The sequence below is a fragment of the Zeugodacus cucurbitae genome, chromosome 4 (genome assembly GCF_028554725.1).
Source record: "Zeugodacus cucurbitae isolate PBARC_wt_2022May chromosome 4, idZeuCucr1.2, whole genome shotgun sequence".
NCBI lineage: Eukaryota > Metazoa > Arthropoda > Insecta > Diptera > Tephritidae > Zeugodacus > Zeugodacus cucurbitae.
Window position 1 is genome coordinate 27,882,095 of NC_071669.1, and position 16,081 is coordinate 27,898,175.

At 34.9% G+C, this 16,081-nt stretch overlaps 2 protein-coding genes across 2 annotated transcripts; one reads left to right on the forward strand and one right to left on the reverse strand.

The window, feature by feature from the left end:
- Positions 1-7,275: 7,275 nt before the first annotated feature.
- On the forward strand, positions 7,276-9,821 carry LOC128921635 (putative nuclease HARBI1). The gene is made up of 3 exons (XM_054229782.1): positions 7,276-8,562; positions 8,621-8,988; positions 9,045-9,821. The coding sequence occupies exons 1-3, from the start codon at positions 8,459-8,461 to the stop codon at positions 9,623-9,625; spliced, it is 1,053 nt and encodes a 350-aa protein (XP_054085757.1). The 5' UTR covers positions 7,276-8,458; the 3' UTR covers positions 9,626-9,821.
- A 747-nt stretch (positions 9,822-10,568) lies between these two features.
- Positions 10,569-11,855, reverse strand: LOC128921493 (uncharacterized). The gene is made up of 3 exons (XM_054229295.1): positions 11,352-11,855; positions 11,096-11,252; positions 10,569-11,037 (listed from the first exon to the last, which is right to left on the reverse strand). Exons 1-3 carry the CDS (start codon positions 11,482-11,484, stop codon positions 10,689-10,691), a joined length of 639 nt encoding a protein of 212 aa, XP_054085270.1. The 5' UTR covers positions 11,485-11,855; the 3' UTR covers positions 10,569-10,688.
- Positions 11,856-16,081: the final 4,226 nt, after the last annotated feature.

Here is a 16,081-nt window from a genome sequence, read left to right on the forward strand (position 1 = left end):
TGGGCTGTATTAGGAAGTGGCTAAAAAAACGACTGCAGAAAGTTTGATTTATATAGCTCTATTGGTTTACGAGATATGTACAAAAAACTTAGTAGGGGGCGGGGCCACGCCCACTTCCCCAAAAAAATTACATCCAAATATGCCCCTTCATAGTGCGATCCTTCATATCAAATTTTATTTCCTTAGCTTTATTTATGGCTTAGTTATGGCACTTTATGTGTTTTCGGTTTTCGCCATTTTGTGGGCGTGGCAGTGGTCCGATTTTGCTCATTTTCGAAAGCAACCTTCCTATGGTGCCAAGAAATAAGTGTGCCAAGTTTCATCAAGATATCTTAATTTTTACTCAAGTTACATCTTGCACAGACGGACGGACGGACGGACGGACGGACAGACAGACATTCGGATTTGAACTCCACTCTTCACCCTGATCACTTTGGTATATATAACCCTATATCTAACTCGTTTAGTTTTGGGTGTTACAAACAACCGTTATGTGAACAAAACTATAATACTCTCTTTAGCAACATTTGTTGCGAGAGTATAAAAAATAAACATCTTAATATATAATAGGCTAGACAGACGGTAGATTAACTGCGCTTTTAATCAATTCCAATTTTGTGGGTGACAGAGGGCAGTAAAGCGAGTTATAAGCTCTTATAACAGCTGATTGGCAATGATATTTCCATTTTGGTGAAATAAAACTGGATAGAAAGCAAATATTGCGGTTATTAGCCGCACAACTAGTACAAAATCACTAATTATTAAAAAAATATACATAAATACGTTATTATACATGTTTAACAATGTTGTCAACGAAAATGCAACGAACTCCCACTAACTCTCTAAAATTTTGAGGATTAAATGGGAGTTAGCAAACGGAGTTAACTGAGATAACTCTCGAATTAACCTCGATTAAAGCAGTTATTCCGAATTACCGCCGCCGTCTATCAGGGGTATAAGCCTCTGAATAACGCGTTCCATCACCATGTTCACAATTTTCCTCTTTGTATAAAAATAACAATAACAAGTAAGGAAGGGCTAAGTTCGGGTGTAACCGAACATTTTATACTCTCGCAATTTATTTATTTAACTTTATTTATATTATATAATACACAATTTGACCCACATATTCGTCATATACATATATTGTAAAGGGTGATTTTTTAAGAGCTTGATAACTTTTTTTAAAAAAAAAAATTTGCAAACTCTCATCGGTTCTTTATTTGAAACGTTAGATTGGTTCATGACATTTACTTTTTGAAGATAATTTCATTTAAATGTTGACCGCGGCTGCGTCTTAGGTGGTCCATTCGGAAAGTCCAATTTTGGGCAACTTTTTCGAGCATTTCGGCCGGAATAGCCCGAATTTCTTCGGAAATGTTGTCTTCCAAAGCTGGAATAGTTGCTGGCTTATTTCTATAGACTTTAGACTTGACGTAGCCCCACAAAAAATAGTCTAAAGGCGTTAAATCGCATGATCTTGGTGGCCAACTTACGGGTCCATTTCTTGAGATGAATTGTTCTCCGAAGTTTTCCCTCAAAATGGCCATAGAATCGCGAGCTGTGTGGCATGTAGCGCCATCTTGTTGAAACCACATGTCAACCAAGTTCAGTTCTTCCATTTTTGGCAACAAAAAGTTTGTTAGCATCGAACGATAGCGATCGCCATTCACCGTAACGTTGCGTCCAACAGCATCTTTGAAAAAATACGGTCCAATGATTCCACCAGCGTACAAACCACACCAAACAGTGCATTTTTCGGGATGCATGGGCAGTTCTTGAACGGCTTCTGGTTGCTCTTCACCCCAAATGCGGCAATTTTGCTTATTTACGTAGCCATTCAACCAGAAATGAGCCTCATCGCTGAACAAAATTTGTCGATAAAAAAGCGGATTTTCTGCCAACTTTTCTAGGGCCCATTCACTGAAAATTCGACGTTGTGGCAGATCGTTCGGCTTCAGTTCTTGCACGAGCTGTATTTTATACGGTTTTACACCAAGATCTTTGCGTAAAATCTTCCATGTGGTCGAATAACACAAACCCAATTGCTGCGAACGGCGACGAATCGACATTTCACGGTCTTCAGCCACACTCTCAGAAACAGACGCAATATTCTCTTCTGTACGCACTGTACGCATTCGTGTGGTTGGTTTAATGTCCAATAAAGTAAACTGAGTGCGAAACTTGGTCACAATCGCATTAATTGTTTGCTCACTTGGTCGATTATGTAGACCATAAATCGGACGTAAAGCGCGAAACACATTTCGAACCGAACACTGATTTTGGTAATAAAATTCAATGATTTGCAAGCGTTGCTCGTTAGTAAGTCTATTCATGATGAAATGTCAAAGCATACTGAGCATCTTTCTCTTTGACACCATGTCTGAAATCCCACGTGATCTGTCAAATACTAATGCATGAAAATCCTAACCTCAAAAAAATCACCCGTTATAAAGTCCATTGAAAGTTGGAAACCCTAATATTAGGTTAGAAGCACCGAGGTCCTCGTGTTCGATATATGAGGCCTTAAAAACCTATGGTCCGATTTCGACGATTTTTAGAAAGGGGCTGGCACACTATAAACATAGTATTTGTGCAAAGTTCTGCACCGATATCTTCACTAGTGCTTACTTTATATATTGTAAAGTAAACGATTCAGATCGTCTTCAAAGTTCTGGTTGTGAAGCGATTTGGCCTATTTTCACAACATATCATTAGAATGTAAGGAAACTATTACAAACCAAGTTTCATTGAAATCGGTCGAGTAGTTCCTGGGATATGGTTTTTTACCCATAAGTGGGCGACGCCACGCCCATTTTCCATTTTGTAAAAAAATCTGAGTGCAGCTTCCATCTGCCATTTCTTATGTGAAATTTAGTGTTTCTGACGTTTTTCGTTAGTGAGTTAACCCACTTTTAGTAATTTTCAACCTAACCTTTGTATGGGAGGTGGGCGTGGTTATTATCCGATTTCTTTTATTTTTGGACTGTATTAAGAAGTGGCTAAAAAAACGACTGTAGAAAGTTTGGTTTATATAGCTCTATTGGTTTCCGAGATATGTACAAAAAACCTATTTGGGGGCGGGGCCATGCCCACCTCCCCAAAAAAAATACGTCCAAATATGCCCCTTCATAGTGCGACCCTTCATACCAAATTTTATTTCTATAGCTTTATTTATGGCTTAGTTATTATGGCACTTTATGTGTTTTCGGTTTTCGCCATTTTGTGGGACCACTGATTTTGCTCATTTTCGAAAGCAACCTTCCTATGGTGCCAAGAAATAAGTGTGCCAAGTTTCATTAAGATATCTTAATTTTTACTCAAATTTTTACGGACAGACAGACATTCGGATTTGAACTCCATTTTTTACCCAGATCAGTTTGGTATATATAACCTATATCTAACTCGTTTAGTTTTGGGTGTTACAAACAACCGTTATGTGAACAAAACTATAATACTCTCTAGCAACTTTGTTGCGAGAGTATAATAATAAAATATCTTCCATTGCAACAAATTCAGCTTCACAACTATCCATGTCCAGATATTTTATTTGTAAAAAACACTGTCAAAAGCATTTGGCTTCTTAACAATTTATCAAGAAAAGAGTTTTTTATTTTAGACACAGATTACGAAATGCTTGATAAATTTAAAATTTTTATAAATTAGAAATTTGTAAAGTGCACAGAATAGGGCTGTAAGAAAGACCTGTTCTGATAAGTCTTATGAACAGGGAGAAAATAATGTTTTGAATAGATAAATTGTAATTAAGCGCTACATATTGTAAAGCTCCATTATGAAAATTTAGTAATCCTTAAATTTCAATTCTCTCTTAAAATTAGGAATAAAAGTTATTAATCAAAAGAAATCTTAAATAAGTACTTTAATTGTAAATAAAAAGAAAATGTGTGTAAATAATAGATTTTATGATAAATGTTTTGTGTTATTTCTATAATATATACTTTAAAATTAATTTTTGTATATTTATTAAATCATTCCGCTTCGAGAATTACAATGGTTTCATGGAAATATTGCCTCTAAAAAACTTGTTAGAAACTACATTACCCTATTATTTCAGTGATGTATAACATATTTTTCGATCAAGCTTATACATACAGTGAGTGTAAGCTTGCAGTTACACATTGAGATGCAGTCACAAAAATAATCTTTAGATACTAATAACATTTGAATAAAAAATATATCCAAAAATATTAAAAGCCAAATAAAGAGCATTATTTCCACTTAAAAACAAACATTTCATTTATATTCACAAACTAAAAAATAATATTATTGGAATGAGCAGCTTATTTGATGCGACAATAAAAGGTATAAAAAAAATAAAGTTTTCGATTTTTCAGTATTTTGTTTGGTAACCATTTTAAGATATAACCGCTCTTAGACGACTTTGCATTGAATTTACTAGGTTTCCTCCGGGGATGTTTTCTGATATTTTTTTCTGGTAAAGCCCATAAATTCTCTATAACATTTAAGTCAGGAGATTGTGCTGGTGGTTGCATTAGGTGAGGGCAATTCCATATTTCCGTCTATGAACACGAGGTTATCAAAGCTCGTTGCTACCATGCAGGCCCAAACCATAACACTTCCTCCACCGTGTTTCACCGTCGCCCGTAGATTCTTCACATCCAGTTGTTTGTTGGGTTTCCGCCACACCATCGACCATCCGTCAGAGCCCAAAAATTATATTTGGACTCGTCTGAAAAGATGAGACGAGTAACTCTGTTCTTCTGATTAATGAATGGCTTCTTGAGAGCAACGCGACCATGAAAATCATGTGATCGATCGTAAGATGCGGCGAATTGTTGATGTACTGCAATCTTTCCCAAAGAAGTTTTTTACTTCATCCGCCAATTTTTGCGCCGACAATTTGGGATTTTCACTAATTTTTCTAATGATTTATCTTTCATCACTTTGCGTAAATATCTTATTAGGGGCATTCCGTCTCTTGTTATGCATTCGATTCTCATACGAAAACCGCTCCATTATGTGCTGGACTGTAGAAGATGGAATATTTAGCATCTCAGCTATAGAACGCTGGCTTTTTCCAAGCTTAAAAAGCTGGTGAATAAATTATTAAAAATTAATTTTTACTCGTGACGCTGCTTACATGTTCACACCAAAAACTGTAATAATTCTACAAACTAAGCTAATACAACACACAGCAGCATGTATTGTTGGAAATTTTTAATATAACGGGAATAGTACTGTTAGAAGTTGGCTGCATCAAATAATCTGCTAATTTTAAAAATAATATATTCTCATTATTTTCAGGTTTGTAAAATCAATGCTGAAAATTCCAAATAAATGAAATATTTTTTTAAGAGGAAATAATGATCTTTATTTTGGCTTTTAATTTTTTGGAATATCTTTTTTAATTCAAATGTTATTAGTATCTAAAGATTGTTTTTGTGACTGCATCAATTATGCTGACACTCACTGTATGTATGACAGATGCTCTTTATGCTTTGAAAAATACTGGACCAATTTATGAAAATTAGTGTGGTTGTGAATGTGGTCAGGCGACTTTTCACCAGATATGTGATTTCGTTTATTTACATTTTCACAACTAAATAACGTAATTTAGAATTTCAAGTAGGAGGTCATCCGTATATCTGAATTTTTAATTGATTAGAGAGAAATTGCTTGGGCAATTTTGAAACTATGAATTTCTCAAAACGCACCACAAAACATTATTCAATTGAAAAATTTTATCAATAAATCATGGAAAAAATTATTACAAAGGAATGCGAAGAACTTGTGGAGACCATGGATGATCGTTTATATAAAATAATCGGCTGAAATTGAGGTCAACATGATTTAAATACCTAGTTATTTTATTGCTTAATGTCAAAAAAATTATTTACTTATTTTTTTGCATTTTGTATATTTTTAAGTACTATAGGATCTGTACATTAACTATCTGAAATATGTTTAATCAAAAAAAATTATATCACTTTGAACACATTTATGTATATTGCGGGGAAACCTACTTATGTGACTGTATGCGTATGAGGTCACATTTATTTACTACACAATCAGTTTTTTTGTCCAACTGTGGAGTGTTGTGAGTAAGTGAGTTGTGAGAGATGGCAATATCATACGCTGATATCTTTGGGGTTTTACCGTTTAAATTGCTTAACGCGTTATTCACCACCAATGCTTATAAGAGCGGTGATAGCACTCCGCCTCGAGGAATACCTCGTCAATCCTTCTTGAACATCCTAGCATCGTTACATTCCTATTGGTCTAAAGAATTTCGTATGTTACTAAAATTCTCTTTACATCTTTTGTAAAGCCTATATTGGATTAGAGTTCCGTGGTATGAAACTCTAGTTACCAAATTCATTCTGATAATCTATGAGTCCGTTCAAAAACAGCTTTTCCTTTTTGCTTCAGGTCACTTGCCAATGCAATGCATTTCAGATAGGATCTTCCTCTATTTACAAGTTGTTTAAAACCTTATTCTATACTCTCTTGTCTTAGCGATATGCTCGAGGTATATCTATAGTAAAACTATAATATAATAAATAACTTCAATAAAATTTAAACGTTTTAAAAATGCCTTGCATGACGATCGTTTGCGGGTTTATTATTAAAAAAAAAATGGTGGTGCCCTCTGACAGTAACTATTTTTCATTCACCAGAGAGAATTTCAATTACCTCATACGCTAATTATTGTACGATAATGACATCGAGCTCTGGGATAGATGGTGTTTCAGCGCAATTATTCCCTTTTTTGAGTCATTGGTTGAGTAACACAAAAAATAGTATTAGTGCATATAAGACAAAAATCATCAAATAATAATATCCACTAAAACACATTTACGCACAGCACACAAAGTGAGAGTATGAATAATGAGTAAGTTTCTCCTGATACGTATTCAGAGAACGTTAAATATAGAGAAGGTCCAATTGCGGACCAGCGTGTGAATTGTCAAAAACTAACAAAATCCTATAAGTGTATTTTACCACGGCCGGCTCGGAAGGAGATGAGTATTAAATGAAAAATATGCTCAGACGTTTACATTGAATGTATAGCCGCATGTTAGCCTTTCGGCTTATATATATTTACTTTTATATGCAATCGTATCAGCTGATATGATATTTATTTAGCGAATATGTATTAATTAATTGTACAATTCATAACATTGTGTATAAAGAATTGCATATGAAGTTATTTGGAGTTACTTGCATAGAAAATATTTTTAATAATATTTATATTTTAAATATATAAATATCATATTCCTTTTGTATTAATAGAAATTAAATCTTTCATCAGTTCAATGTTGGCTATATAATAAATATATCTGCACATTCTTATGTTCGTGTGCCTTTAAACCAGTGGTCGGCACTCCATACCACAATTGTGCCGACTCAAGTCACACGTACGCTTACGCTCTAGTGCTGAACACAAAGACGACGACACGACACGACGTAGCGACGGCTGACCACAAATGTCGCTTCGAAGCCAGCGTCTTGAACATTTTGAAGACGGCAGCGACATATCAAACAGCAATTTCATTGTTGCCGTACTAACATCTTTCACTTCAATAAAATTTACATATTTAGTTTAAAGTGAACTTATTTACGCAAAAAATTTAAAAATGGTCGATTTATTTGTTTTAAATAATCGATTGTTATTATAAATGATATATCAAAGCTATTTTACGTTTCTGCTGGCAAAATAACGTCATACTTGTGAGAACTTTGAATAATTTTACATTTCACATGTTAGTGGCAGCTCTACAGCGGCCATTGTCGTCGGCAAAATTAGAAATATTTTTAATTTGGCGACAGCGCAGACTTAAACCATCGTGCTGTTGTCAAAAAATCTGTGCCCATAAGAACGCGTGTATTTTAATATTTGACAAATGTCGCTCGTCGCTTGTCGTCTTCTATGTGTTCAACACATCTATCATTCAGTCGTTGTCGAACCAGCAACGAGTAAACATCGCGCATGGCTATGGCACTTTGCATAAGTGCCCTGCGCGAAATGCCTTACTGTTATGAAAGTCGTTTGATGTTAAGCTCCAGTTACCCATACTTGACTTGACTCAGCTTCGAAAAATTTGACTTGGAAAACTTAGATGCAGTTATACTAAACACAGCGCGTAGAAATCAGCTGTTTTTGAATGTTGAGAGAGCACACAAATGTGACATTTTAATTGATTTGTGAAGTTTGTGAAAATTTAATAAATAATAAAACAAATTGTTTTGCCGAATACCTTAATAATAATAATAAATTTTAATAATGGATAGCGATTTATTCCAAGAACTTGTTTATTTAAATATTCTTCGCCTTCAAAGAAGAAAAGTTTTGAGAAGACGTAAACGCCGCTGGTCCGTTCATCCAGCTAATCGGGATAGAAACCCAAATGGTTTCTTCTGGAAGAACTTTTTATAATTAAAAGAAGACGACCAAAAACTATTTCTTTTAACACGGATGAATCGGACAGTGTACAATATTCTTTTAAATATAATTAGTCCGTTTTTAAAAAAACCAAAACAACAAGTTGGCGTCGAGGAACGAGTGGTTATAACATTAATGTAAGTTAAACAATCCTTGAAACATATTCATTTAATTGTATTCTCATATATTTTTTAGGTACCTCGCTTATGGAACACCTTTTGAGGTCATAGCCTCGATGCATAAGTTAGGCAAAACAACAGTGCGGAATATCGTACTTGAAACGTGTGAAATACTTTGGTTACATCTGTCCCCGATATACCTTAGCGAGCCAAGTACCGCACAATATAAAGATATTGCTGCAGATTTTTTAAAACTGTGGAATATACCCAACTGTGTCGGAGCAATTGACGGGAAGCATATAGCTATTGTTCGTCCACAAAATTCAGGCTCGTTATTTTATAACTATAAAAAGTTTTATAGTATAGTTTTAATGGCATCCTGCGACGCTAGGTATACGTTTACCTCTGCCAGCATTGGTAGCTATGGAGGACAAAGTGACGGAGGTACATTAAAAGATTTGCAATATATAGATATTTACTTATTTTTATTTTATTTCAAGGTGTCTTTCAGCAAACTAAATTTGGTAAAGCGCTCTTGGAAAACAAATTGCCACTACCACCAAGAGCTCCATTATGGAATGAATTCTCAACAGATTTTCCACATTTTTTTGTGGCCGACGCAGCGTTTCCGTTGAAGGAAAACTTAATGCGACCTTACCCCGTTGCACAGCTGCCACGAAACAAAGCAATTTTCAATTACCGGTTATCGCGAGCTCGTAGAGTAATCGAAAATAGCTTTGGTATTTTAACCGCTCGATGGCGTGTTCTACGAAAGGTCATAGACTTTAGCCCAAAGAACTGCGAAACAATTGTGTTAACCTGCTTGGTTCTTCACAATTTTGTAATGTTGAATGACCATGATCGTTGGTATTGTCCAGATACATTTGTAGACACAGACACCGCAGACCATGGAATATTGGAGGGAGAATGGCGTGAAGATTTAGAGAGTGTTGGAGGTGCATTACATTCAATAAGTTCAACTCGACGCAATGCATCTTGTATCGCATTCCGTGTAAGGGATTTTTTGGCAGAATATTTTATTAACCAGGGAGCAGTTTCATTTCAAGAAGATCGTATTTAGTGTATATTTATTTTATTTATATTTATATTTATTTATATCGTATTTAATGTGTAAAATTGTAATCCAAGTATGAAGTACTATACTTTTTGTTACGTTAACTTTTTTATGATATTTTATTAAACCATATGTTTACATGACTTAGTAACATATTTTTCCGCGCTTTGTATGTGTGTGGTGAATCTTAGTAACCCTCATTAATTTTATTAAACTTCTAACAAACCAATTGTATTTCATCAAAGAGAATTTCCATTTAATAAACCTAATAATAATTTTTATAACGTTTTACAAATATCGTGTGTTTGCCCCTTTCACATACTGGTTATAATTCCGCACGTAAGTATACCTGTGTCATACGTATACACCATAGATATATCTATAAATATTGTTTTATTTACTGAAAAAGATAGATATATCTATAAATATTGTTTTATTTACTGAAAAAGATGGTAATTATCTGTATTAGGAAGATTACACAGGCATATGGCAAATGAATTCTGTATAGTAAAGTTTATTACGAAAATATATGTATATATTTTATTTACCGACAAAATCATAATTATGACGGTATCTAATTAGTAAATAAAATAAGACATAGGCTGTATAATCAAATAAATGTACATACAAAATAGGATAATTTTTCCCTATCAAAATCACTACCAACATAACTACATAACACATAAAAAATAAAAGACAAAGACACAAAATGAAAGAGTTATAAAAACAAATTGTTTTATTTTTTTTCAAATACATTCTTAAAACTATTTTTGAAAATTAAGGTACATTGTTGTTTCTTACGTATTTTAAACATTTTTACATATTAATTCAATATAAGTATAAAACGTCAAGCGTTTTAAACATTTTAAAAATATTTTTGAAAAATGAGGTACATTGTTGTTTCTTACGTCTAGGTAACAAGCGTTTTAAACATTTTAAAACTATTTTTGAAAAATGAAATACATCGTTGTTTCTTACGTCTAGGTAACAAGCCTTTTAAACATTTTTACATATTAATTCAATATATGTATAAAACATCAAACAAATGATTTAAAAATTAAAAAAAAAATTATTCGGGTTCCGATTTAATAGCAAATAATGAATTTGTTAAAACTTGTATTGCTTTCATTTGTTTTACCTCGTTCATATCGTTCATGATAGAGGTCAACATAACACCGAACGACCTCACCGCCTCGCTGGCTTTGCTCCTCTCTGCACACATGCTTTTGTATAGCTCGCACGCTTCTTTGAAGCAGCCGTCGTCATCGCTGTTTGTTTTCTTTACTCTTTTCCGGATCGGAGTTGAAAACGACAACTCCGAAGGCGACGGTAAATTAGTCTGAGAACATTCAAAACTAATTGGCTCCAACAGCTCCTGCGAAAACATATCATCTAAAATGTTTGTGGTGCAACGATTTCTGTAAAAGGGAAATAAATATTTAATACGTATAAAATATTAAAAAAATATTAACTTACGGTCTGGGCCGTATATATAGTTTTAAAAAGCTCATATTATCGAACAATGGCCAGGTTTCGGCGTTACTCGCCCCACTTCCTGATGGTGCCTCCATTTTCCTTACCACCCTACTGAATTTTTCCCTTAGAGTCAGCCACCTCTTCGAGCACTGCTCTTCTGTAAAATAAACACAACTTAAACTATTAACATCTACACATATATATATACAAAGTATATTACAATCTAATAAATAAATTGTTAATAACAATTACTTACCAGTAGCACCTAGCTCCTTCGCCACGCTTACCCACGCGTCCCTCTTCCGGCTCGGCACTCGGTAGCCTACGCAGGCCTTGTTATATAAAATTTCACGCGCCCGCACTTCTTCTATTAATTTTTCATCATTCATTGTGTTTATTCGGATTATTTATCAAATGGCAAATTAAATATAGAAAATTAAATGAGATTATGAAAATGAAATGATGAAAATGAAATGAAACGTGCTATCAAAAAAGCGCGCGAAATAACTGAGCTGTCACTCTCTGAAATGTCAAAATAAAGGGAGAGAGCAAAGATGCCACTCTCTGAAATGTCAACTTAACTTGAAATTCTAAATTCAACAGACTTTCAAGTCAAGTCATGCGTTCGGTAATCAAATACATGCAAGGCCCATTAAACGGATCTTTTATGTGACAGTTATCAAGTCTCTCTAGGTCAAGTCAAGTATGGGTAACTGGAGCTTTATGCATTAAATTTAAGGTTTTAAGCTGTTTGAAGACAATAAAGTTAATGCTTTTATGATTTAATATATTTGTTTTAATAACTTAAATGAAAAAATGGCCACCAAAATGCATGTTTTATGAAAAAATGGAAAACATTCTCAAAATGTAAGGTTCCAGAGTTCTCACTGGGTATCTTTCATTTCGTGCTCACCTACACAGCCACAATTTCTCTCGTGCCGACCACTGCTTTAAACCAGTGGTCGGCAAACTTATACAATCAAACAATTTATTTTGTGAGAGTGTATGCGTGTTGAGAACTACTCAACTGACTAAAAGTTCTGTTCTACTGGTCCCGGACTTTTTTAGAACTGGGGAAATTTGGACCAATACTGGTTACCTAACCATAATTTTTATAGTGTACGTTAGCTTAACACATACAGTCAATTGTTTTTACTGCGTAGAAATGTGTATGAAAACATTATAAAGCAGTAAACTTTATGTAAATTACATTTTTTGCAAAACAAAAATCGATAGTACTACTTCGAGTTAAACACACAATTATTAATTATATTACAAACAATGAATGAACGAATGAAGTTGGAAAATTAATCGTTGTGTTTTTATGAACTGACTTGCAAAAATAATAAAAAAAAATTAATAATCTACATAGAAATATTATAATATATATAAAAGCATTGCCTTTTGTGTTCATACATGCGTGCGTACAATCCACCATACGTCCTGCTCGCTGTGAAGTCAGCAAGCAAATGACCTGACATCGCGTCTGTGGTGTAAAAATGATTGCAAGTACGTGTGTTTCACACGTACTCTCAGTGTGCGCTCAGAGAGCACTCCGCGGGCAATGGGCTGCCGATCACTGCTTTAAACATCCAAATAATGGTATTATCACTTATCAGTGAAGGACGCGTGCACGTTTTCTATATATACATCATATGTGCATAACAATGCACTTGTAAGTTAGTCAACTTAAAAAAAATCGAAAGCATTGCTCTACAAAAACAACAAGCGTCGGAATACGAATGGGCAGCATCACAAGTCAACATGGCAACCAATCGGCGAAGTCAAATTATCTAGTAAACACAACAAAAATATTTTCATTCAAGAACGCAAGCGCATATTCACTTGGCAAAGTTGCTTCATTCATAAAAGCATGCCATGCCAACAAACGCCTTTTCGCGACGATGACAAAAATCATAAATTGAAGATTTTTCTAATGTTCCCTCCAGAAGGAAAAGTTGCAACGCCCCAAAAACCTAGGGAGAAAAGTGGCAACATAGCCCTTGAGTCGATTTAAAATATTTTTCAGCAAAAATTCTGTGGCTCGCAAAAATTATGTCGATATGTTTGCATGCTCATACATATTTACGGCAAGCCGATTTTCTACCAACAACGCAATGTAGCGTCGCGCAGGCGGCCATCAATTTTTCGACACATCGAGCTTTACAGGGCCGTTTCAAGTGATCCCGCCGTAATAATATTTTCGCTTAATATGTATTGACAAATCTTGAAGTATTAATGATGTATCTACACAATTAAATACATTTTAATATTCTACCAATATATTAAATCATATTTTAAATAATTACTATTGATTTTTGTAAGAAACAAGACATAAAACTTAAAGACATTATATGTTGACTTTTTGAAATGAAAACAAAAAAATCATAGGCTTTGGCCATTGGTTGACCGTGGCAACGAAGATTTTATATGAAGCCATGAGTGCACATTTTTACATATGTACATATATTGAATGTTGACTAATTGACATATGTACACAATTTGAATGATTCTTTGATATTTGTTTACATGCACACATAATTACAAATGCGCGGACGTTTATGATTTTGAGATATTATAGAAATTATTCATGACCAAAGTAATTAAATATATACATATACAGCAGTTTTCCGAAATAACGAACACATTAATCGTCAGGTCTGTCCATTACATCGAATTTTTCGTTAATTCGAGTACTCACTTAGAGGTATGTTTTTCAATAAAAATGAGTTAAATATACGGAAATTGCAGTTTAATATATTGTTTTAGTAATTCTTTGTTAAAAAATTAAAAACCAGCACAAAACATTTCAAATCCAATAAATTCTTCCAAAATGGACCAAATCTGACACTTATTATTTGGTGCTGATAAATAATTTTTAGTTTTTATATATAAAATTCAACATTTTTTCAATTTGCACATTTCTTTTGAATTTTTCAAGTTTTATTTTTAATTCTGGTTAGATGTTATTTGATTTTTTTCTCTTTCTTTATATGTCTTCTTCATGTTGTTCGTTAAACCGAGTCCTTACAAATCACCGATGTTCGTTATTTAAGGTACTCAATGTAACAAGTTTGCTTGTTCGTTATAAGCGGTTTTCGTTAAAACGAATATTCGTTATTTCGGAAAACTACTGTATATTAAATATATTATTTTACATATAGATATATATAACAATGTTAGTTAATTTTATATTTCAAAGGTTTTTATGGAATAAATAATGAGGTAGACATTTATTAAATATGTGTGCATGTCCTTTAATATCAAATATAAACAAAATATCTACAAATTACATACATATATGTATAAATCTATACAAGTCGTTTACGCATTGTATATAAGCGAATCTGTAAGCGTACATTTACTAACATTGAAATTAATACAATTTTTCTCAGTTAACACTGAAAATACTCAAATCTGTTATTTTTGAGCCCTCTGATGTTAAGCTGTGGTGAAACTCGCTTATAGAAACGAGTACCCCTTCGAAAAGCGGACCAGTGTGACAATTGGCACGAACCTTCTCTATATTATACGTTCTCTGCAGCCGGTTTCACGAAACAAATTTAAGTGAAAAATAATTAATTTCAGTTTCACCATTTGACTTAATTTTTATTTAAATGGTCACGCTTTGCCATTTAAATACTGTCATATGTAACTATAGTTACGCTTTTCTATCAGCTGAATTCCCATTTGCTTACCATTATGACAAAGAAATACAATTTATTTGTTTACATAAATCAGCTGTTATTCTTACTAACATCCCTGCCTTTCAATTTTTGGGTGCCTAATGTCAAGTTCTGACTGTCATTCACTTGGGAGTGGCCAGGAACGATTCTTTTACATGTGGCTCAAGCAGCTCACGACTTCCGGTCTTAGACCAAGTATCCTCTGGGTAGCCAACAGACATCCGTTTGGAGGTGAGCTAAAGTGAGAAGGCGAAACCCGCCTATGCGGTTGTGCGTAGGGTTTGGGACCCACCACATAAAAACACCCCCCAATGAAAAAGAAAAAACAGCCTCGGATGAGAGACCCCAATTTTGATGACGACCACTGCAAACGTTTAAAGGACTACGAAATAAGAGCATGCACCTGGAATGTCCGGACCCTTAATTGGGAAGGTGCCTCTGCCCAGCTGGTTGATGTCCTCGTAAGAGTAAAGGCTGACATCACCGCAATCCAAGAAATGCGATGGACGGGACAAGGACGGAAGAAGGTGGGTCCTTGTGACATCTACTACAGCGGCTATATAAAGGAGCGCAAATTCGGTGTGGGATTCGTGGTGGGAGAGAGACTCCGTCATCGAGTCCTGGCATTAACTCCGGTGGATGAACGTCTAGCCACAATCCGCATCAAAGCGAGGTTCTTCAACATATCGCTGATTTGCGCCCACGCCCCGACGGAAGAGAAGGACGAAGTGATCAAAGATACCTTCTATGAGCGCCTAGAACGTACCTATGAGCGCTGCCCCCGCCACGATGTCAAAATCGTGCTTGGCGATTTCAACGCTAGGGTGGGTAAAGAAGGTGTCTTTGGCACAACAGTCGGAAAATTCAGCCTCCATGACGAAACATCACCAAACGGTCTGAGGCTGATCGTCTTCGCCGGGGCCCGAAATATGGTCGTCTGTAGTACTAGATTCCAGCATAAGAAAATCCATCAAGCTACTTGGCTGTCCCCGGATCGAATCACTCGCAACCAGATCGATCATGTTGTGATAGATGGACGACATGTCTCCAGTGTTTTTGATGTGCGTACGCTTCGTGGTCCCAACATCGACTCGGACCACTATCTTGTAGCAGCTAAGATACGCACCCGCCGTATGTAGAAAATCGCACACGTCAACAAACACAAGGAAGGTTCGATATCGAGAAGCTGCAATCACAACCGACAGCCGAACGATTTTCTACTCGACTTGCACTCCTGCTCTCTGAGAGCGCTCATCAACATCTCGGTATAAGGGAGCTGTGGGACGGCATATCAAACTCC

Excerpts from the sequence above, each read along its gene's own strand:
- LOC128921635 (XM_054229782.1), top strand. The coding sequence starts at position 8,459 with ATGAATCGGACAGTGTACAATATTCTTTTAAATATAATTAGTCCGTTT. Across the intron at positions 8,563-8,620 it reads CGAGTGGTTATAACATTAAT|GTACCTCGCTTATGGAACAC; the intron begins GTAAGTTAAACA and ends TATATTTTTTAG. Across the intron at positions 8,989-9,044 it reads TGGAGGACAAAGTGACGGAG|GTGTCTTTCAGCAAACTAAA; the intron begins GTACATTAAAAG and ends TTTTATTTCAAG.
- LOC128921493 (XM_054229295.1), bottom strand. The coding sequence starts at position 11,484 with ATGAATGATGAAAAATTAATAGAAGAAGTGCGGGCGCGTGAAATTTTA. Across the intron at positions 11,253-11,351 it reads GAAGGAGCTAGGTGCTACTG|AAGAGCAGTGCTCGAAGAGG; the intron begins GTAAGTAATTGT and ends TTTATTTTACAG. Across the intron at positions 11,038-11,095 it reads CTATATATACGGCCCAGACC|AAATCGTTGCACCACAAACA; the intron begins GTAAGTTAATAT and ends TCCCTTTTACAG.